Genomic DNA, 24,632 nt, shown 5'->3' on the forward strand with positions numbered 1-24,632 from the left:
AACCCTAACACCAAATTTCCATTGCTTGGGCTGCATTTATTTGCTTTTCATGTCCCTCAGCCATTTCACTTCCTACCTTCTACTTACAGCACAGGAACAAAGCCAAAATCCAATTCACCTTAGTTTCTGAAACTTCCTTCTCCAGTTCCCCATTTCCTTATTTCTACAGTGGATTTCTTTCAGTTTGTTCCTATGTTCCACACCTGAGAAAGCAGCCATTCTTGTTTAACCTACTCTGACTGCTTCTGTTAAAGCCCTGCCACCCAAAGTCCACAAGTCTTTGCCCTCACTGCTCCTCACTGGTTAAAAGTGAGATATGTGACCCATCAGCTGTCACAGGGCTTTTTGAAAGCAGCTGTGTTAATTTCCTGCAGGAACTAATACACTTACATTCCCACTGTGGATGTTCCACCACAGAAAGAATGACCTTCCTGCTGCCATGGATGCACCAGGATGGTGAAGAGGACAGCACCACTCTGAAAGGGCAAAATCTTCCCTTTCAGAAAACCATCACCAAGTCCAAGATCCCACCCAGAAATCTGTGAAGGTGCCCATGCCATGGAGAACTCGGGTACTTGAACAGATACCAATATTACAAGCTTGACTTGGACTAGTACTAGATGATACACAGCCTTGCTCTGTTTCTACACCTAGGCTTGCACTTCCCTCTAAGTGAGGCACCAGTGTAGGAAACCCAGACAAAACCTATGTCTCTCCTCAGGCTTTTATTTCTCTGCCTGGGTACCAGCTCTTCCTGGGTATCAGCTCACCACACTCAGACATGAGGATTCACCACACTAGTACACTTCAGCCCCCATCTGGTATCACAGATTATGAATAAAGAGGGCAATGCTGTAAAATAAACTCACCAGTCAGGTGCTTCTTCCTTGCTGATTTCTTTCAGAGCTCCTAATAAAACCCATTATGATAAAAGACACACAGGCGCACACAGACACACACGCACACCCCTATTTATTGGGCACCGAGGCTTTATACTTAAGGTAGCACATCAGAGTCCTGAACAGAATTTTTAATTCATATATTAAACAACCATTCCTTTGGCAAGACATTAATCTGAGGCTCTGTTTTCAACAAGTTACTGATTTTGTATGAGTTTTCCAGGGGTATTCAGACCAAACCATGCATGACACAGGTGTTCAGCCCCAGCTGCCTGAAGGGACCTCCGGCAGAGCAGCAGCTACCCAGACAACAGAGCTGCTGGGCAAATTGTGCAGAGTGGGCTGGGTTTCTCATGCATACAGCACCTTCACATCCACAACCCTAATTTGGAGGGAATGCCATTGAAAATAACCCATGACCTCAGTTCATCCTTCCATGGCCACACAGCTTTGCCTGACAGTGGTCCTTTCCTTAAATTCAATGTGAAACAAAATAAGCATGCTGCCAATTTTTGTACAGTGTGGAATTCTAGCTTGTAACATCCCACAACAGAGCAGTGAGAATATAAGGAAAAACAAAAATCCTTGTCAGCACTCTCCTAACTGCAGTGGCTGTGGGCCAGATTTTTCATGATGCAATTTCCCAGAGGAGCTGGTTTTCAGGCCAGGATCTCACCTCATCTGTTCTGAAGGAACTCCAGTGGAGCTGCACGAGTGAAACTAGTTTTTTATATATAACTTGGTATCACATTTTTGTCTAGAGAATTTTGCTCTCTATTTTAGCATTATTCTTTGTAACCACCTGCAAGGCAATTTTCTTCAAAGAAAGCTCTTATTAGACTTTATATCTATGACCTTAGGTTATCTTTTATAGTTTAAGCTACATAAGCTTAGAAATCAAGTTTTGCCTGTGGTAGCCAGCCTACCAATTCATTCGATTGTCCAGTACAACTTCCAATTCTCACAAGCAATTTGAGAATTGCAAGTATTTCATACTGCATGTTATGGAGTCTAGTGCTGCAAAAATAATGAGACCAGGAATTACACAAAGCATTGCAAGTCTACTCATTTAACCATGAATTTCCAGGTAATTTAGATGTTTTGATAACAGGCATACCATAGGCCAACTTGTCATATTACTGTTATCACAAAAATGCCATGTGTCTGTCTCCTAGCCTGCATGCATGCTGACTCTCAGACTCTCATCAAACCTACCCTAATTCACGGGTTACATAAGCAAAATGTGCAATTTTTTATGTGTGGTTTCATAAACAGCTGAGCCTTCTTCCAGCCACTAAAGAGTGCACTCAAGAAAACTACTATGGTAGATGGGAAAGACAGAAGAAATCTGGGTGAACCTGGTCCACTAGAGGCACAGAGCTGGGCTTTGTTCCTGATGACTTCTCTCACAAGCAGGTGAGGAGACGTGTTCTGCCTTTTCCCCTTGATCCTCCACAGAAAGGCCCCTTGCTTACCTATCCTGGAGTGAAACGACAGTGAAGGTTGGAAAGCTACCACCTGTGGCCACTCACTCCAACTCTTTGTTGGGGGCTAGGACACTTGTCACCAGCTCTTGATGAGTGGACTGGCCACAGCACATCTTGTGCACATCTGCTGCTGAGCAGAGAAAAATAACTTCCCAAGGTCAAAGGTGGTCCACAAGGCAGAAGGGGGCAGTGACGGCCAGGAATTACTTGGTCATGAGTCACACTGGCAGGGCAGCAAGCCCTGGGCTCCTGGTGGGAACTGAGGAGGAGGCACCTCAGCAGCTGCCAGGACAGGGTGCCCTGGTGCCCCAGGCAGGATCAGGGCTCCCAGCAGCAATGATATTGGGTAGTGACACCATAAATAACATGAATTATAGACCATGAATAATTATTTTTTTAAAATTCACATGATGACAGTAAATCATAGAATCATTCATAAATAAGAGTTAAAAAATAAAAAGGCAGCCACCCAGCTCTGGAGACCAGAGAGCAGTCTGGGCTGACCACACACACAGTTAGGGGTGGCTGTCCTGCATCACCGGACACAGTTTCTCTCCCACCTTCTTCTCCTTCACCTCCTGGCTAAAGCCCTGCCTGCCTGGGTGGGAACAGGCTGCCCCCATGCATAGCTCAGCACCTGCCCTGGGAATGCGTCTTCGCAACTGTTTGCATGGCCCAAGTTTAGCAACCTGTAACAATATCTCAAATCCCTCTTACTGCTGTATTTAAAGTTAGCTTTATTTCTGACTGCTTTTATTTCTGCCGGTAATCTGCAGCTTGGGGCCAGTGAACACTGAAGCCTTACAATATGCTGTAGCATGGGGTTAACCTGCAGGATCTCCTTAAATTGCATGGATTGTTTTATTCAGAGAAAAATAAGCAGGTACAGAAAAGCCAGTCTGAAAGCAGATTGTAAATACTGTGTTGCTTTCAGCAAGTTCAATTAATTTCCAATTCCAATTGGATATTTTTATAATGAACTTGTAAGGTTGATGCCATGCAATGGGATAAGTGAGCAGTCAGCTTTGTTGTTCAGGCTTTGTTTTCATGTTGCCATTTAAAAAACAAACAAGCAAACAAACAAAAAGGCAATTAATGGGAAACGTTAAAACATAAGAATGCAACAGCTTTTAAACATACGGGAGCTCTCATCTGAGCAAGAATTTTCCCTGGAAAAGACTGAGGTGAGCTCACAACTTTCAATCAACAATCTCTCTATTTGTACAAACCTTAGATGAGGTTGAGTAAAGTTATCACAGAAGAGGTGAATTTACACAGCTTTGGAGACTGGCTTTACTAGAATGAATTGTTTGTATCTTACTCTCATAAGTGAATGACTGGCAAAAAGCACCATACAATATGTTTCACTGTTGCAAGCTCTGCAGACTTGAGGCAGCTGTGGGAAAGCAAGTCCGGTTATTTCTCGGAAAGAACATCAATGAAAACAAGACTGTAAAGGATACAGTTACTTCAGTAACAGTCTTCAAAATGTTAAAAATAATTTCTGTACCTGAACCCCACTGATAATATATGTGCCCTTATGACTCGTTTTCCTGTTCTCAGTTGTTTTTTTCTCTTCCTCGCTACTTGACAGAAGCTGAACATCTATTTTAGTGGAGCTCTGCCAGTTTATACAAGCTAAGGATGTGGCCCATATTTTTAAAAAGGGAGGTTCTTTCCACTGCTTTGCCATCTGCCAAGCTCTACTTTGAGCTAATTAAATAACATCAAGTTCTAGCAGGTATTTTCAGGCCATTAGAGTTTTCCGTTTCTGGGCCCCTAAAGGTGCCTAGCAAGTCTGGCTTCAGGAGAACTGAGCTACAGACTCAAAAGTGCTGACAAATTTGAACGTCTTTTTAAAAGTAAGAAAATACTTAAACAGTTTGGATGCTTTTGGTGATTTCCATCCAAAGTAACTTTGTGTAAGATGTGAGCAAACAATCTACACATTTGGAGTTACTAGAGGATTCCCTTCAAGTACCTGTTGTTTCAACTCTGGCAGTCACTAACTTGGATAGCATGGGAAACAAACTTGTGTGATGCCTCATGGGTGCAGACAGCTTACTCCTGATAAACAGTGAGGCTATTTATCATGTTGAACTGTTCTCCCCTTCAGTAGTCCTTATGTTGCCACCCATGGTCTATTACCTCCACAACTGCTTTACCCACTGCCTCTCCCCACACTGAGCCCTCTGGCTTTCCCATAGCACCCCACAGCTGCCATGCTGGCCATGGAGAGGAGCAGCAGCAACCAGTCACCCACAAAAAGTATTTTACTTACTTTCTACTCTATAGTTACAAACATAATAAGCATTAAATGCCTCAGAGATACCTAAATGAACAGTCACTCCATGTAACCATGGATTTCCTATCATTCATAGCATTTTCTTTCCCTCTTTGCTATTCATATGATAAATCCACTTATGCTAGTGGTCTTAAAACAGACTGTAAACAGCCAGAGCAGAGATTGTCTCATCTTGTGTGCACAAGACCTACTACAATGGGGCCTTTATCCTGCCTGCAGACTTTCAGCACTGCTATAATTCAAATACTACTAATAATGATAGTGAGTGTAGAATAGTATGAGCAAGACATTAACATGAACAGAAAATAACCCTCTATCAACCAGAAGCTTTATAGGAATAATGGAGTACACCAGCAACACTGGCAGGGCTTGCACGCATCCTGCTTTTTATCTTTGAAGGAGGATCCTTGAAGTATCCTCAAATCTATGGAAAGACTGTTTCAAACACATCATATTGAATGAAGCCTTTTTATCAAGATTCAGCAGCCCCACATGCTCCTTGGGGCTAAAAAGAAGAACGGTCTTTGCCAGCTGAAACTGTCACTGAAAAAGGGAATGGAGGCCAGCACATACCACCACAGCTGAGCGACAAGCTCTGCCTTCTGGTCTGCCTAGGATAAAACAAGAACTACCCCAGTCTACATCAGCCTCTGGTCTATTGCACTGCCACCTAAAAAACAAACCAGCCAAACAGCAGCAACAATAAAGAAACCCAAACCAGCAAACCAAAACCCAAACAAGCCAAGCAACAATAATCAAAACATCCAGCAAACAAGAAAATGGTACCTCTCACCCAGCCTCTCCTGCCAGGAACATCCTGGCTTCAGGCCAGACATAAATGTCAGATCAAGACACCAGTAAGACTTCACCACTGTTTCAATGACACACTCACACCTTCAGGTCAGCCTCCACAGAGATGTGTGCATGTGTGGACACACCTCTGTATAAAATTCAAAGATGATCTAAGTATTGTCATCCCACACCAACAAAGGCACACTGGTACAAAACCATGGCTGCTATAGCTGAATCGTATGAATACGTAGCAGATATTTTAACACCATTTTAATGGCTAATATAAATAAGCCTAAATCTCCACTATACTTTGATTTATATGACCACAATAGCTCTTTTCCTTCCTTTCCTAATTTATCATATGGAACCAACACTCACAGATTTCCCTTGAAACCATGTTAATGTATAGGGGGGGAAAATAGGACTTTAATGACCAACATAACTGATCAGGGTACAGAGAAGTACTCTTAATGGACAAGCTAGAGCTGCTTGAATCTGCCTGGGTCAAAAGGGAGGCAAGTTTCCTCACAGACCTGGATGAAGGTCTGCCTGTACCTCAAGTGTAATTACAGACAAGGGCACCCCACGGGGCAGGCTGCAAGACATTGTAAAAAAGGCCCAGAAGTAAAGCAGACTTTTAAAATGCACAGTATTCTTGGCAAGTCACATGCTTTAAAACTGGATGTAAATCATTGCAAACTTCAACTTTTGTTTCCACAGAACTTTTAAAATGTTTTTGCTTTCACACAGAGGGCCCTGTTCAGCATCTTGCTGCCATGGTGTTTTTCTATCTTGACAATTCACTTCCGTGAGCAGGCATGCAGCCAACTCAAATGAGACTCAACACAGTGAAAAGCCCTTCAGGTAAACAGTGTGATAAGCTAAACTGCAAAAAGGAGACAATGTTTTTGGACTATGAGGCAGTTGCTATGGAGACGGTTGCTAATTAACTGCATTCAGCCAAGAGAACAAAGGGTTTAAGGGCAGACAGGACTCTGTATCTTAGAGTGAGCAATGCATAACATCTTATGCAATCTGCACATCTATCATATCTGGAATACCTGAGCCTTTGCTTAGGCTGCAAAATACCTCAAGAAATTACAATTGGGTGGTTTATTCCTTTAAATTTGAACCATTTTTTTTTTTAATTAATGATCTATCATTATTTTTAAAACAAACAAAATACATACTTAGAAGTCACAGGTATCATGATGAATGCATCAAGTCAGGACTCTATTAAACATTGAAATGATGTATGTTCATTCAGAGTTACTGCTTTCAGAGATAATAAAAATGCCATTGAAAAATCACTTCTATGAAAATATAATGCACCTAATTTATTATTCTCTCTTGCATCTTAAGCTTACAATAATTCTTTAATTCCATCCTAAATTAAGTTCTTAGCAATATAACTTGGACATAAATACTGTATTTACATTCAAATGGGCTGCTCTGAACAGACACTGCATTACATTATTTTAAAGGGCTTCTATTTTGGGATAGCTATGTATTATAATTCTTTACTATTTCTAAAATGCACTGTAGGCCTACAGTACTCTAGAAAACACAAATTTGTGATAAGTGGCACAAGCCTTGGAGCTGCTTAGTTCCAGCTTATGGGGTCCCTACATATCACCGGGGAACTTGCCCATGGACACAGCATTCGCCGAGACCTGGCGAGAGCTGCACAGCCGAGAATGGGCCAGACCAGACACCTTGTGTGGCAGATCCTAGCTCACTTTGTAGATAGAGACCGAGAAAGTTGACCCTTTCTCTTAAGTGAAAGCTGAGAAAACCAAACAAAAGCCAACTGCTTAGTAGAAAGCCCCTTACATTAGAGATGAAAAGCCAATGGATAAAATACATCTGTACTAACACAAGATTTCTTTAGGTCAGGATAACTAAAGCAATATTTTTCCTCTAAAAAAATTAAATACATGATTTAAAGAAGAACAAAACAGGGGATTTAAAAAAAATTAGATGCTGTTAGGATTTAAAGGGTCACACGCAATTTTGAAATGAAGTCCTTACTAAGGGGACTGGGATGAGTTCACACCTCATATGAGGATATTACTTCAGCAAAGCTTACTGCATGCTGAACAAGCAGTATATTAATTTATTACTCAATGGCCTAAGGTTTGGGGTTTTTTTGACATTTTAAATTATGAGGCATCTGCAAACAGATCCTAAATCTGAATTGCACATGGATTTTCCACACCGGCCAATTCAGATTGCCCCTTCACATCCCCTCCAGCATTAATCACTCACCCACTCAACTGTAGTTCATATTTCTTCTACAGAAACAGAGGTCTGCAAGATTCTTAATCTCTTGCCTAGAACACAGAAATTATTACTTATGTGGCAAACTAAGTTTTAAACATAAGGGACCCAATTCTGCCTTCAGTCATGTTGTCATAAATCTTTAACAGCTCCATTAGATTTATAACAGAGTAACTGAGGAGGAAATTGAGACCAAGATATTTTCTAAATCGGTAATTAAATAGCAGAATTCTAGCTTGGTACAGAGTAAAGATCTCTTAGATTATGTCTTTGGATAAGGCTACATACTTTTTTGTTCTTTGAATAATGATGTTTTGAACAAATTAAATCATCCTATTTTCACCAGCCCTCTATGTTACTCTGTCAAAGGACAACAGCATCTCATGGAGCATCAACATAGGGCTAAATATTGCCTCACTTTCCCAGCCAATTCCTTTGCCTCTTCTCCATATAAATGTTAGAGCTGTTAAAGCTGCCTGTTACTTGTATGTGGAATATGGCACTTCAAGGACTTTTTCTGATTTGGTTTCAAGGAACTACTATATTAAAACAAATGTATTATAACAATAAAATGGCATTCAGCCAGCTCCGTAGCAAAGGTACAAGGAATCTTGTAGTCACATTATGCCAAGATTGTACTTTTCAGAACACACATGTAGCCTACTCTCCTAGTGCACAGGATGCGGTGCAGGAAACATGGTTTTGCCACAGTAGCCCTAAGCTCCCCAAGGGCCACTGCATAAACTGTGAAAGGGGCCCCTTCAGTATTGAAACATAGATGGCACTGAGGGGAAGAGGGCTCAATTCCCAGATCTGCCATAAAACTCTTGATGACATTGGACAAGTTATTTAATCTCTTCAGACTTCATTTGTTCATTGGGGTAAAGGCAGCTTGTAAAACTTCCTGTCTTGTAATTTTAATAGAAGTGGGGGTGTTATGGCTAATTCACTTTATTTTTATCTTTGCTGAGTATTTCCAATTCTAAAGCATCCTTTGTATTAATTCCCATTTTGCTGACCTCATAGAATCAACCAGGTTGGAAAAGACCTCAGAGATCATCAAGTCCAACCTATTACCTAAGACCTAACACCCCATGACTAACTAAATCATGGCTTCAAGTGCCACACCCAATCCTTTTTTGAACTCCAGGGATGGCTACTCCACCACCTCCCTGGTGGCCATTCCAATGGCCAATTACTCTTTCTGTGAAGAAAGACTACCCCAGAGTCCACACAGTCCCCACCAGCTCTGTTGTGTGTCATCCTTGCAGAAGTCAGTAGGAGGCTCTATCTTGGGACAATTGCTACCAAATGGGGACTGAAGACCCCAATAGCCTTTGGGGCATCCAGGGCAGGCTTTCTGAACTGTCCCACCTGCCACTGACACTCCCATCTATATAGCTCCAGTGGCCTTTTTTTCACTGTCTCACAGGATGGAGAATTCTGCAGGTGGCTCCTCTGTACACTATTCCTTAACAGTAATTCTCCCTCAGCACTTTAACAGTCTCTGGTGATTAGACCTCCTATACCTAAAAATACACCATGCAGTCTATGTAACAGTTGATGTGTGCCTGCATATCTCACCTATTTAAACATATGCCTACATATCTAAGAACTACTATGATATGAATCGTATTTCTTTGCAGATAGCTCTCAGTAGGTTGCACCAAAGCAAAGAAGCGAAGTCCCAGCCAAGAGTTAGCCAGTACACTGTGTGCAGATTTCCTTGCTGAGGTCTCTTAAATAAATTTTACTTGGCTAGAAGGGAACACATTATATTCACATACACACATTTGCACATGTATGTCTGTGCATATATGTATGTAGCTATTAGTAAGCACTCATTTCACCATCAATTGTACTAAAAGGTTTATTGCTGACAGTCTATCCAAAGAACAACTAAACAAATGAAAAGGCAATTATTGTCCAAAGAATTAAATGCAAAGTTACCATGAGGGCACCTGTTAAAATGATCTGAGACTACTTTCACTAAGGAAAATTATTTTGCTATTTATCTACCACTGTCAACAATACCCATAAAAAACAGTAAGCCTGCTGTGCCCAACCACCTGTAGTTGGAACCTCTTGGGTTAACATTTTTTTCCAGTGTCTAAGACAGTAGCGTTATCTGTTAGTTTAAACTGATACTGAATTCAAGTGGCTGAGGATGCTTTTTTCATCTGTGTTCCCTATTCATCTGCATTACTAGCATGACATAAAAGGTAATTTAAATTATGATTTCTATTTAAGTAATGCTTTTCTTTTCCAAGCGAGCAAAAGTGAAGCAGCTTTAGGCAAATAAACTTGAAATGTTTTAGCTTTGCTGCAGTGATTAGGCATGCTGAAAAGGCATTTTGTTCCTTATCTGCAAATGTAGTATAATCTACCTCACCTACTCCCACACAGATGACTGGAATATGCTCCCTAACAACCCCAGGCATATATTCTGTGCTGCTGTCCCCCAAACTAGCAGACAACATCTGATACTGCTGGCTACAAAGAAAGATTCAGCCTAACTCAAATCCATTGCTACCTGTTGGGTGCTCTGTCTGTCCACTCCAAAGAGAGCAATGAGACAAGAAACTGGGTTGATGATCTGATCCTTTTTGATGGCCCATACACACTCTGACAAGTTTACTGGCCCCTTACAAAGGCAGGTCAGGTTTGGTGTCAACTTAAATCCTGTGCCAAGTTCCTGAATTCTACCAGACTGTGTGGGTGCAAGACAGGTTAGCCCAATCACTGGATTTCTATTTCCACCCACCCCCCACCCCAGTTTGCTTCCCACACACACTTTTTTTTTTCTTTTTTAACAAGGTGGATCTCCATAAAAGGAGATCTTGACAAGACCATGAAATCTGACTACAGCCAGAAAGATCTTCAGGAGTCTTGACCTAGATGGAGATGGTTGTTGTAGGAAGGCTGTAATTAACCAGTTGCAATAGTGACACTGATTTCTCACAACAGAGGATGCCTGCGTTGTCCAGTTTCCATTAACAGTATTTCTTTCTGTCCTCTGTAGGTAAAATTGCAATGGTATTTTGCTGATATCCCAGCAGATCCCAGTGCTTCTTCAGAATTTTAATTTCTTCATGAATTTGGGAAGCATTGTTACCCCTTTTACAATAGATTTAACAAGCCTAGCAGTCTCCTTCCATATGCTTCAAAGGGCATTCGTGAGATGGAATTAGCACATTTATGTTCATCTGTCTCCTCCTTCCCCAGTTTGCATTATTTTTGCTTACAAAAGCATGTCCTTTAATTATCCAATGTCAAAATTTCAGTATGCCTAGAACAACCCCAAAAAGACTTCAGGGGAGCCTTTTCCTGTCAGCTAAACTCTTACTTCTACTGAGAGTCTATAAATTGTTAATATCAGTGCCCAATTCCTTAAACTGTTCAGTCAGATGGAAATCCTTATAAAGCCTGGATTCAGTGTTTCTTTCTGATGTTCCAGACCAAGTTTCCCACATGTTTGTAGGATAGGAAAATATTCATACAATGGTATGACTATAACATCTCAAGGGTATCACCAAAAAAAAAAAATCCCTGCAAGCATGTGTGAGGAAATCCCTTGTAAGACACAGTTAAGATACATAGTAATTTTGAATAGCATGGCCCTCGGGGAATTGAGCAAGACTCATGTCACAACACCCACAGTATTTACTCTGCAACAGTTAGCCCAGGCTCACTCCTGCAGAGGTGCACAGTGCGATATAAGCCTACTTCTCAGGAGACAATGATGCTGTAAGGTGACGCTGCTCCTTGTTCCCTTCCAGTGTTATTCATGATTATACCCGCAGTGGGCAAATTCACTAGGAGAGAGGGAGAACACTGAGATGAAGTTTCCTTCTCAACATGTTTCAGATGCCTGGCTTTCACCACTCGTTTCACTGGTCCCAGATGAGCCTGGCTTGAACAACTGGTTAGAAGTCTCCTATTCCAACAGCTCTTCAATGCTGGTGCAAGCTATGGTGATGGGTGCTGTTGGTGGTTAAGGGGTCAAATTTTGACCCCTTTTTCGGGGTACTGATCATATAAGATGCTCTCTGTGTTGTACAAGTCTCTTTCTTTATGAAACAACAATTTCTACACTTTCTTAGCTCTTCTGCTTCTGTAAGGATATCCAGAAGTATCTAACAAATATAACCCTCCTTCTACATCCTTACATAAGCACTTCAATGGGGATTTGGGGCAATGGCCTCTGCTATGATTATGTGAGATATTTCAGCTGGTATTTGAAGCTACTACGAAAGAAGACACTTCTACCATGATCTCATACTGGTCTCACGAAGACAAATATAAACCTGACATACTATCATAACCCCCAAGAGCATGCAGGCATTACTTGTCTAACTAAAGTTATCCCTATGTTGTCTGAACCAGGTGTTCACCCTGACTAGGAGGGATCCCAGTTCTGTAAGGAATGAGATCAAATAATTTTTTTTTCTTTTCTGTATCTTCATGCAGGATTTTCTATAACCTCGAGCTCTCAGTACAGTGCAACCAACTACCATAACTACATCAGCCTGATCAAGGTTGTTTTAACTACCTCCTAGAGCAACAGAACTATGCCTTCTGCAATTACAGGACCACAAGTTCATCTTGTAAAATCAATGCTGGAAGGAAAATGAGATAATATAAATCATAGACAATTACCTAAACATATCCTGGATGTTTTAGTGAGGTTGCATCACTTCAGTGCTCTCATGCTAACATGCGTCATTTCTAAACAGGGGGTTTGGGGTTTACTAAAGGAACAATGCCATAATGGAAAAACTTCCTCTTACTCTGTTTTGTATAGCCACGTGAATAGGACTAGCCTTTAAATGACACTAAAGTGGTCAAATGTCTGATCTGAACCTACCCTTGTACCTCCCATTTAATTCCAGGCAAGAACTAATGTTGCTAGTAACTCATCTATACAGGGGTACCTTCTAAACAGTGGAAGACTTGGGTAGCAGCCATGTAGTTTACCTGTCACTGTTTCCTACAAACAGGCTATAACCAACTTTCTGCAACTTCGTCTTCATGGGTAACTGAAAAGAACATACTTAATACAGAGAGGATAAAAACCAAAGTGCTAAAAAAGCACTTCCAAAGGATGTCCTGCTCCTTTTGATGCATGAATTTTCAGCAAAACTTCTAGTATCACTTCCTGTTTCCTTTGGAATATGTAATTCTTCTGATCCAACACAACCAAACTTGGTCACTGTGCCATATACTTACACAACATTACTCACACTTTCAGATGTGGTGCTTCCCAAAGTCTGCTCTCTTCTCTTGTTCCCCAAGTAAGAGCTGACAGCCTTTGTCATGCACAACTCTTACAGTCCCACTTAGATTTTCCCTTGAAGACGGCAGAGGGAAAGAAAAATAATAACAATAAAAAAAATTCTCTATCTCATGAAGATTCTGCCACTTTATTCCAAACCACTGACAATTTGCTCTTGAAAGCCCAAACAGAAAGAGCAAACCCTGTTGCTTCACATTTCCAAAATTCTCATCAAGTAAGCCCCATATGCTTCATTTCAATGACAGCAGTGCCTATTGCTCAGCTCAGAAAACCAAATTGCCTTCTTGCAAGCACAGCACACCGATGTTGCAAGAACACTACCAGATTGCAAAAATGTTTAAAGGCAGATTTTTTTCATTATCTGAGGAATTTAAGAAGTTACTTTTCAAACAGTGTATCTGTGGACCTTCCTTCACTTTTAACTGATTGCTCAGCACAGGCTTGCAGCCTGCCTTCATGCATGCACTGTGCCATGACGTAATACAATCAGAGGATTGCGAGCATGTTTCTAGACAGATTTGTTTACAATCTAAGAAACCCAAACAGTCACTTTCATAATAGAAGTCCTACGTCCAATGCATTTTGTGTATGTTGCTGTGAGACCAAATAGAAAAAAACTTTTAAAAGCCCACAAAAGCCTATCTTTGTACAATGATTTTAATAACAGATGAATAAACATGCAACCCGATCCTTCACATCTGGTATTTCACCACTCCAAATACCTTATTCACACTCAAATACATTTAATACTGTGGAAACTTCATATGGTAGTGATGTCTTTATAAAGGCAGCAACTTCTATGGAACTTTTAAAATTAAAAGCAATACTAAAAGTAATTTGCAACATTTTACTGCATTCTTCATAGAGCTAGTTACTTTGCAGCCTCCTAACTCAGGAAATCTCAGGAAGACGCCCAATAATAGCAGTTAGCTACACAATCACACAAGCCCATGGAGTAGAATTTCTTTTGCTGACATACTAGTTCAAAGTTCAACTTGAATATTCAATTTATACAAGGTGTTTTGGAAATTATAACTATTATTACTCATCATGCCAAAATTCTATCTTAGCAGAAGTTTGCACGAAAGTATGCAGGCCAGGAGATGTTATGCATGACCTGAAAAACATACACAACAGTTTTGAAAGGCTGCTATGCACCTTCTCATGTTGATTAGATCTCATTCTTCTCTGTAAAACAACAGGCTACAAAATTTTATTTTAAAACCATCATTAATATGCTTTTAGATAGTTTTAGTGCAAAGATGTATACCCCACAAATTATGACTAATTACTCTTCATAACTGAAGAACTGTTTATAGGTCTTAAAAGTTCAGATTAAACTTTTGTTGTCTTAAAGGCAAAAGCTACTTTTGCCACCTTGAGGCTAAGTTAGTAGTGCTGATAGTAACATGTATGTAGGTATTATTACAGTTGCTTGCAAGCTATATTTCTTTGGCATCATCTCTGGAACTGCACTAAAACTACCTCTCACTATAGCTAAATTAAAACAAACACACACCACAAACATGCACACGGGGACAAATACATCCCCGTGGCAACTCCAGTGACTTCAGCGTTGCACTAGGGATAAAAGTAGGGTTGCATTTCACAGCAGCTTTCAATCTTGTAATCTTTTCCAAAACATTCTCCCAGGAGCAAAGACAAGCACAAATATCCTGCCAATAAGTGAGTTCACAGGAATTGCTACAAGGAACTAAACTGTCAGCAGTAAAAGACCAACAATTGGAGCAAAGTACAAATACAGGACAGCCAATGCCCTCTAATGGGCTGCAGTTTCGCTATGTACAACAGGGACAGAGAAACTCATCAGAATTGATCTCTGAGAGGGAAGGCAAAGTGTATGGTGTCCCACTTCAAGCTAGTGGATATTTGTATTTTATTAATACTTCTTTTGAAACAGTACAGATAAAATAAAAATATCATCAGTACCTTGCAAGACAATTGAAAATCAGTCTAAGAGTTGAGTCTTTCCTCCAGGGGCTACACACAACTGCTTCCACAATAAGTGCAAGCATCAATTTATAGATGTGTTCCTTATCCTCTTTCAAGCTTTTGTATTTCTTCCCTCCTTGTTCTTTTTTATTTATTACTACTCAGTACTTCACTAGGAGCAAAACCAAAACTGAAAGACCGCCACAAGCACAACATCACGCACAGAGGAAGGTGGAAAAGGAGATATGAATAGATCTTTCCTGCTGAAGCCTTATCACTGGTCCCATGGCCTTACAGAGTACTCCTTTCTCTCATGAATTTCCAAACTAAGGTTCCTGGAATTTGCCCCTCTGAACCAAAACAAGCCTCTGTGCTTCTTACCCAATAATCTCCTGTAAATTAAAAACAAGGGTATCATTAAGTTTATATTTTGTTTGCTGGGGGTTTCCTCAAGGAGCCACAACCCTGTACTGGCGGCAGGGTCAGCAGTAGCCTAAATTCTCCTGGTCATATATACAGGTCACAACTTTGTCCTTACAGCCTAAGGATGCCCTAGGGCCCTGCAACCCTTTTCTGTGGGAGTATGATCACAAGTCTTTTGTTCTCATAGTCTTCTGGTGCCATAGGTTATTTTGGGGGGAATGCGAAGGGAGAGGAAAACACCCTCCCCTTCCCTTCCTTCCTTCATCCAAGAACACAGCTGTAGAGGAACAGCTGAAGCAATTCGGGCTGCCCAGAGAGGTCACACATGTCCCCAAGGACCACTGGAGTGGCTCTGCCAGCATGAGCCCCACTTCTGCTGCCCAGGTGGCACCACAGGCAAACACTTCTAAGCCACCTGCCCCACGCCCCCCAGATTTCAAGCCCCCCAAGTCCTGCTCCAGCAATCCCCAAGGCAACTGACCAGGAGCCAGTGCATGGTCATCCTAAAAACACCACTTTCAAGGACAGTTTTAGACCACCACAAAGAACAGTGAAGAAACTCTGGCTTCTGTTTACATCAATGTTGCAAAGCTCTCATTAAATCAAAGTCAGAGACTTAAAGTATTTCTTCAAGCAAAATCTCTGCTCTTTGTAAAGTCTCTCTCCAGAGATAAAAAACTACAATTGCTCAACTTAATCTGCACAGCGTGATCATTGTATTTGTCTCTGCAAAGATCATATTTGTTCTACTGCCTATATATAAAGGTAATTTCAGTTAGAAAATGAAATTGTGCTCTCTCGACCTTTTGTCTTACATGGTTCATGAATTACTGACACATTACAATATCCCCCAACACTATGGAAGCTTAGAGATACTGCAATGTCTCTCTTTTAAGTGAAATAAACTCGGTATGTCACTAAAAGGCATTAAATTATTTTCATTATGCCACACAATCTGAAACACTTACACTGTTTTGATTTCAAAATCCTTGGAGAACAATTATGTTCTCAGGGCCATAAGACTCTATTAGAAAGTCCTCAGAAACCTAGCATGGTTTCAATAAATCCTCAAACACTACAAAGCAGTTACTCAGCTTGAAGAATGAAAACATGATTTCATCCCATGCAAAGTCAGGACGTAAATTCTGCTCATACAAAAACCTGCGCTTCCTAACATCTTTTTTTTCCTTCCCTATCAGGGCAATGCTTTGAACCAAGTTTTCAGTATCAAACATGAACACCTCCTTTTTTAATTTAAAATAAATAATATCTAAATTAGGATGAGATTAAATATGAGATGTGCATGTACACTTACAGCAATACTAGCTTGCAACATTAATCAGCAATTAGAAATGCATAAATATTTTTACACAGATAACGTTTATCGAACATTAACATTCAGGATTAGAAAGCCATCAAAGCAGTGACTGTTTAAATGAATGGATAAATGTCTTAATTTCTTTCATTTATACAATAGCACAAAGAATGCTTCAAAATACCAAAAATTGGATTCTGGGATGATTCCTGTGGTTGTAGGATCCCTGCTTAAAAAAGGCAGCCACCTTTACTTGGAATGACAAAGCTTTTCAAGCCTAAGTAGAGCTTTTAAGCATAAATCTACAAGAAGTTTGTTTGTATATACACCCTGATTGTCCTCCTAGAAAGAGCACAACCTTCTAATGAAGCAAACTATCTCGCCTTTCCAAAGGAAAACAACACCCTCCAACTGCAATCCGAACAGGCAGGAAGGAGCGAGCAGGAGGGGACAAAGTTATTGCCCTGTGCAGGGAGAAAAACGGAGCGGGGGCGGGGGGGGAGGGCGTGTGTGTGTGAAGAAAGGAAAAAACCCAAACACCCAGGCAGGAAACTGGGGCCCGGCAACTTTCTGCCACGGGCAGCTGAGATGTTTCATCCCAACTCGTCTCCAGACACGGCGTTTGGTGTGGCCGCAGGGTCCCATGGCAGCTGCGAGGGCCCCCCCGCCCCGCCGGCAGCAGCAGTGTCCCTGTTGCCGTGACCTCGGGGGGGGGGGGGGGGGGGGAGGCGGGGGCACAGCTGGTGGCAGCTGCAGCACCATCTGCTCGGGGCTGTGCCCCGGGGCCGGCCACTCCCTGCTGCCCCATCCCATCCCCCGGCCCCGGGACAGCCCGGCCAGGTAGGGGTAAGGCCGCCTGCCCATGTAAACCGCCACCCGCCCCCCTCCACACACCCGGCACAGCTTCCGCCCGCGCCCGGGGAGCGGGAACGAGGGGTAAGCCGCTGCCAAGGGGAGCCTGCGAAATGGGAAAGAAAAAGCAATGGAGCGAGAGAGCTCGGGCCGAAGGCTGCGGAGCCCCGGCCAGGGCGTGCAGATGTCAGCATCCCTCCCCCGAGCCTGTATTTATGTAATGCTGTCGGCGCGTCATCTGATTTATAGCTGTGAGCACGGAGGGAAGGGGAAAGGGGAAAAAGGGAAAGAAAGACACAAAAGCATCCCTAACTCGTCTCTTTCATCGAGAGGCTTCTGAATGCAACAAGAACTTTATCACTCTGCAATTTAATATTGCATGTTCTGCCATGCAGACTGTATTTCCCATTCCTTTTCTTCACCATACATTGAAAAATGAGCCGCTTACTTTTTTTATATGCTGAAGTAGTGACACATTTAAAAACTTCTCTTAAACGTTCCCATTCAGCCACAGCACAGCATTCACTGAAGGACAGAATTTTGCACCAATCCTAGTGCCAGTGGCAAAGAGACTGGTTCAAACAGTCCAAATCAATGCATCAACCCAGCTGAGCTCCCTCGTTTTCACAGATTTCTTCAAGATTTAATGCAAAAGTATCAAAATCAGTGATGGGAATTTTGTGTAAAAACAAGCTAGGCTTTTTATAGTTCTCATTGGGACAATTATTTCCAAAGGCTAAACGTGTGCCACTTACCATACATTTTGCCTTCATCTGATAAGATGATTTTCCTCCTCCCACATGGTGGATAGATAGCTAGAGCCTCCTGAAAGCTCTGTTCAATGTCAGGGCTCCAGACACCTTCTGCATCGTTGTCAATAGGTTTATCTGCAGAATCACTCATTCTTTCAATATCTTCGGCAGGACTCTCGCTGCCGCTCCAGCTACTGGGCTCAATGGTGATGGTTGGGGTCTCCAAGCCTAAGCCTGGAGTCTCAAGCAAAATAAACCTACAAAAGAAACAAAGAAACAACCCCAGAAGGCATTAAAAACATGAAACTTCAGGAAAACATTTCTGTCTACTTCTGAGACTAAGTTAGCAGCAGCTGAGCAATAATGACAACAGAAGCATGGGAAGCACTCCGGGGGGGGTGGGGGAAGAGAGGAAAAAAAAAACCCACACCACCAAAACACAATTGTTCTACCTCAACTTGGCAGAGATGAAGAAGGGAAACTCTACCACATTTACTGTGTGCATTTACATGAAGGCATAGAGCATCAGGTTATTTTTCAGATAGTCAAAGTGGGTCTTCATATTGCAGAAAACTGCAACACATGATGTATTTCATCTGGCTGAAAACTGGCACCCTTAAAATAACAAGATCCTCAGGCAGGGGTAAATCAGCATGCTTCCACTGGCAGGAAGGGAAGCACACCAATTTATGTCGCAGAGACCACCAGAGCTTAAAACCCCTTAAACCTAAGAACAAAAGCAAAACCTATTGTTCACATTTGTCTGGATGTCAGTGGAGTAAACGGAATTACACTCGCAATGACACAGCTCAATGTGATTAACTGGAAAAGGCTGTGATTTTCAGAGCTTTCCCAAATAAATAATACAATCAGAATCTGAGCTACATAGACCTCTTTACAGTGATAATATCAGAGAAAGGAATTATGAGAAAAGATATATATACTTTGACTGTTTTAAAAGGTCTCTGTCACAGAACCATAGCAGAACAAAAATTACAAGCTTCAAGTTGCTGAATCAATTTAATAAGAAATAATTTAATATAGCTGCACCTGCTCACACCACCAGAACTGCAGATCTGTCAGTGTTCCTTTTATATTTTTGAGAGAAATACAACTCTGCTATAAAGACTTGCTCCAGGCAAAAAAAAAAAAGCTGCTGTACCAGCCCAAATTCACCTCTGGTATAATTCTTCAGTAAATCAGAAAAAATAACACCGGGAAGAGATTTGGCTCAACATGTCTGGGCATAATGCAGTTTTATTTTGAAAAATGAAGAAGTTTGGTGACTCTAACTGGTCTAGGTGGATGAGTGTTCCAACATGTGTGTGTGAGCTGCACACACTTAAAAAATTCAGTTAGCCAGCTAAATACTCAAAAAATCCTAAACTACCACATTTTTATTCTGCTGGAGGAGATAAGAGCAGGCCCTTTTGGTAGGCTTCCCCTCCTGCATACCTCCAACCTCAGGACGATACACCTCTCTGTGGGGAGTCTCAGTGCATCATAATGTAACAGGTGAAGTGTCAGAATGGCATTCACCCCATGGATGAAGAAGGGGAGGCTGTACAATAAAGACAATGACAGCTCTGATGAAATACCTTTGGGCTGGAGAAAACTCCCTGAAAAAAGAAATACTTAGAGCAGCCCCCACCCAAACTAACCAATCAACTAATCACTAGAGATAACCAAAACCTGACAGTCCAGTCCCTCAGAGGCTAGTGTCTTGCAAGAAACAACCAGAACTGAAACTTGGGAATGGGGAGTAGTCTCAGTCTTGCTAACCAGTGTTACTGGTCTGATGTCCAAAGTCAGACCAGTACCGCGGGGTATTTCCACTTCTAACAGGAGCTTGGAGAGATCAGTACATGCAAAATGGGCTCCCAAGAACTTCATTATCCTTACTTTCATGTGTCTCTGCAAAGAAGCATTTCTTCACTTTGCATTGATTTAACATTTCAGCACAGCTTACAAAAATGTTAGCACCTACCCTCCAGTAATCTCAAGGCTCATCAGTGTCTCAAATGCCTTTTAATAACTGATAATGAGGGAGCAGATGGATTCACAGGGAACTACACACAAATGATAAGCAAGTGGAAAGTCTAGTCAAATATACCACTTAGTCTGGGAAATACAAAAGGTACAAATTTTTTTAAGTCTTGACACAAAAAGGGAGATGTAAACCTTTGTAAAATAGTGGGACACCATCCTTCATAATTCTCAGAAGGCCAAAGGGTTGATTCAGCCCTTGCATGATCTGAATCTTGTACACAAGATTTCTCCAAACTGTAAACACAGCCTGACTGGGAAAGAACTGACAAAAAAAAACCACATCCACTTAAGGGAAAACCAAGGGGGAATTTTAGGTAAATGAGAGGTGATTTAAGGTTGACTGAGACTATTAAGGGGGTTTCAGTTTTACTTCCACAGTGCAGAGAAAATGGCTACTGAAGATTTTATTGACCTCACATGACTGAGACCACAGTTTAGCATGTCACCAGAAGACAGCAGGCAGTGGGACTGTTTGCTGGGTCAGTTCTTCAACGGGGACTCAGGGCAGAAACCCTACTCACCAGCTCTGGCACAACAGCACGCACTGTACAGCATAGTCATGTGCATCTTTCACTCAGCCCAACCACCCTCTGCTTACAAAACCTGCCACAGTCATAGCCTCAAGTCTTATTATCGTCCCATAAACCAACCCTTGTTATTACATTATGCTGAAATAATAATTAAAATGCACACAAGGAAAACAGAGAGGCTCTAAAGTAATTAATGTTGCTGGATATTCATGTTAGATCTTGCATTGTGTTTACTGGTGAATTTTCACTAATGTGATATCTCCCTTCTCATTCCTTTTTACCTACTTGGGATATCATCTTGAGACATTAGTAGCTATTATTATGGCCCCTAAAATGTAAGGCAACCAAGTGTTTCTTACAGAACATCTGTACAACAGGGGTGGGGGTAGCACCTCTCCTACTAATGGCTGCTTTTAGTGGTATCTATTTTGGTGAATGTTCCAGATCAAGCTAGAGGACCATGGAGTAAAAAATCTTGTGTTGAAACCACTAAATGGTTCCCTCTTATTTCAAGAAAATAATGAGCTACTCAGTTAATCACTTCCAGCTCACCTCTACATAGCAAAAGGTAAATCCACCTCTTAGCTTGAATTCTAAGGACCCAACTGTGATTTCAGACCTGTTATGCTGGGAGTTCAACATGACTATCAAAAGTAATACAAGCTGTCAAGAGATGAGATTTGTGGCATGTATCTAATGAGCTCTAGCTATCATGTGGAAAATGGGGATTTACAGTCCCATTTATTAAAAAGTTTAAAAGATTTTTTTTTAAAAAAGCAAGCTTCATTACATCAGCAAATTCCAAATCCTACCATACCTACTTGCAGGGGACAAAGAGTTAATCTTTTGGAGGCAATTAACCCCACCTCCCTAAAAGCAGAGCTTGCACACATGACAGATCTTCTGAGTTTCCCTTTTAACACCAGCTTCTCTCTCTTACATATTTCAAGGTAACTTCCCCTGTGCATAAAACTTTTAGCTGCAAACTTCTTTCTTGCAGCTGGTTTCTACTCTTTCAAGCTATATGAATTGTAAGCAAATCTGTTTTTCTCATGTAGTTAAGACACTTCTAAACATGGCAGAGGTATGCCTCTTCCCCCCCTGCCCCCACCACAGTTACTTTTAGCAATAGAGAAACTATTAGGAACAATACTGGATTTTATCAATAGGCTTTATAGCAAATTCATTCCATACAGCCTCATGAGGTACAAGATGTGACTTTTATTCTTTCAGAAAGTTAGGTTAAAAACTCAGAGAAACAAGTATTGTCAGAGCTGATCAAACCAATGAATTTAACAAAAACCAAATGATACTCATCAAGGGAATGATTTCTTTGCTTGCATAAAGCATTCCCTCATGCCTTCATTTTATGAGCAGTGCAAACCTGGACTTGCCCAGAAACTTGCTGCTCACAGACCAACAACTGAGATCAATAGATCTTCACAGGAGTGTAGGACAAGTGGAGATTAAAGACCTTGATATGTTTCATATCCTTCAATACTTGCACAATGAAGTAACATGGAAACATTGTCTTTCAGAAGTCAGAGCTGCATCTTATTTTACAACACCTTGCAAAAATTAAACCATTTTTGCTGTTTAATTAATTTACTTTCCTGAACTTCACTGTACAGGTGCTGAATGATGGCTTCACTGAGGTATCAGATAACCACTGGAAGAGAATTAATACTCTGCAGGTATTGGTGCAGGAACAAAAGAAAGACTTAAAACATGCCTGGATTCTCAGAGAAGCCTGAGAAGAAACAACAACGTCTCTCCAATCTTCTGAACTGTGTCTGCTTGAAGAGGATCAAGGACAGGTATTTTTGAGATAACCTGCAATGGCACCTTCAAGAATTTGCAGGTGAGAAAGAACCAGTGTTGTTGTCTATGCTGATCTTTTGGCTACAAGTGGGTGCCGGAGGCTACCAAATAATTCTTACAACCAGCCCAACATTTGTAAGACAACAGCACCATGACTTCAACAAGCTTTTTATAAACATCAAGACAGTAATGAGCAGACATGGGAAAAAACTAAATTTGTAGATGGCAAATTTTCACTCAAGGCTTGAAAAGCTACAGGCCCATGGGATTTTCCTTTTGCTTTGTTCAGCAGTGCAGATCCACAGCTGGAGCACTAAGACTTCAGGAAAGAACTGCTGGAGAGAATCCAGAGGAAGAAAGCTATCAGATCTAGAAAACATGACCTACCAAGAAAGGAATTAGGCTTGTTTAAATTTAGAGAAGACTGATGTGAAAAGATAACCACTTTCAAATAAGGAAAAGGTAATAGCAAAGCAGAGAAGCAGCTCTTGGCCTATTCTACCATGGGTAGGACTAGAAGAAGAGAACTTTAAGAAAACCATAGGATGGGGATTTGGAAGTCTGTTCTGACCCTACCAATAGTCATATACCAGAAGTGATGAGTCTAGGGTAATGGAGAACTTCTGTGGGGGAGAGAGTTTGTTAAGAACAGGTGACACAAACGTTTCTCAGGAATAATGCAGCTATGTTCAGCCCTAGCTGCAGTAGAGGAAGGAACTAGATGATGCCATGAGACTCAGCAGACAAGACAGTATGCAAAAAGTCCCAGAGGGAAGCCTGCAATGGGAGCACATCTTTGCCTAGGCATGGGAGAACCCAGATGCCCAAGAGGCTTCACAGATGTCCTAGTGACCAGACAGCTTTGTCAACTGCAGGGCAGAATTCCAAAGGAAATGAGGAATCCTGCTGCCAGTGCCTGTGGAACTGCATGCTCCTTTGCTCTGCAAAGGTTTCCTTGCACAGCTGCTGGGCAGTCAGTTGCATTAACATTACAGACAAATGCCACCTGTGAACTAGCTCATCAAGACAGCAAGGGTGACAAGGGAAAGCAAACCACCAGGCTGGGGAGAAAAGAACTCCTTCTTGCTGGTGCTCTTCACGTTTGGGGAGATGAGGTTGCCTCACCCCCAGCCACCCTGCTCTCCTTCCAGATATTTGTTGAACTAAGGGACCCCTCTGTATCACATCCAGATTCTCAAGATCTTTCTGCATTGATTAAATATGGAATAGGTGGAAAGCTGACTTTTACTGGGATCTTCTAGTTTGCCAGCAAAAGTATCTTTGTGGTGTTTATACAAGTCAAGCAAAATCCTCTAGCCTTAAAAAAAATATTACTTTTTTATTTAAAACAAATTCATACTCTGGATTTTGTAGCTGTGATGTATAAGTACATATGGATTTTTCTGACTCTTTGAGACACTCAAATGGTGTTACTTTATATATATATATATATATATAGCAGTTTTGTGAGGAAATAATCTAACACAATATGAGGAATAAAAATGTAAATCATTTACAGAGCATCCAATGGCAAAATCGTTAGCTTAAAGCAACTTTATATTGTATCTTTGTTACAAGGTCTACTTATCAGCAATTATTCCCCTCTAAGAAGAAAGAGCACCAGGACAGAGAAGCAGTCCATTTCAAAGATAAAGTATTCCTTTAAAAATCAGCCAGACTAATTCAGCCATTCACTTTTGCCATTCAAATGACAAAAAGATTTTTTTCTCGGACTGCATGAACAGTTCAAGGAGAAATTCTGATGCTGTGCTTTTATGGGGATCAAATAACTGCATGCCGTGATGCCTCCATGTACTTCCTATCACTCACAAACTGAGTTCTCCTAGGATTGAAGTTGCCATTCCTCACTTAGGATTC

The 24,632-nt window shown here is 41.3% G+C and overlaps 1 protein-coding gene across 8 annotated transcripts in view; it reads right to left on the reverse strand.

Annotated features, from left to right (window-relative positions):
• Positions 1–24,632, reverse strand: part of TEAD1 (TEA domain transcription factor 1) — a 153,695-nt gene that overhangs the window by 83,245 nt on the left and 45,818 nt on the right. For all 8 annotated transcript variants that reach the window (XM_068147953.1, XM_068147952.1, XM_068147955.1 and 5 more), the window contains one exon: positions 18,358–18,611. In XM_068147953.1, coding sequence (XP_068004054.1) covers positions 18,358–18,505 — 148 coding nt within the window. In that variant the 5' untranslated portion in view covers positions 18,506–18,611. The remainder of the gene's footprint in view (positions 1–18,357; positions 18,612–24,632) is intronic.

Source organism: Melanerpes formicivorus, unplaced genomic scaffold (assembly GCF_026170545.1).
Source record: "Melanerpes formicivorus ecotype bairdi unplaced genomic scaffold, bMelFor1.0.p_v2 SCAF_16, whole genome shotgun sequence".
NCBI lineage: Eukaryota > Metazoa > Chordata > Aves > Piciformes > Picidae > Melanerpes > Melanerpes formicivorus.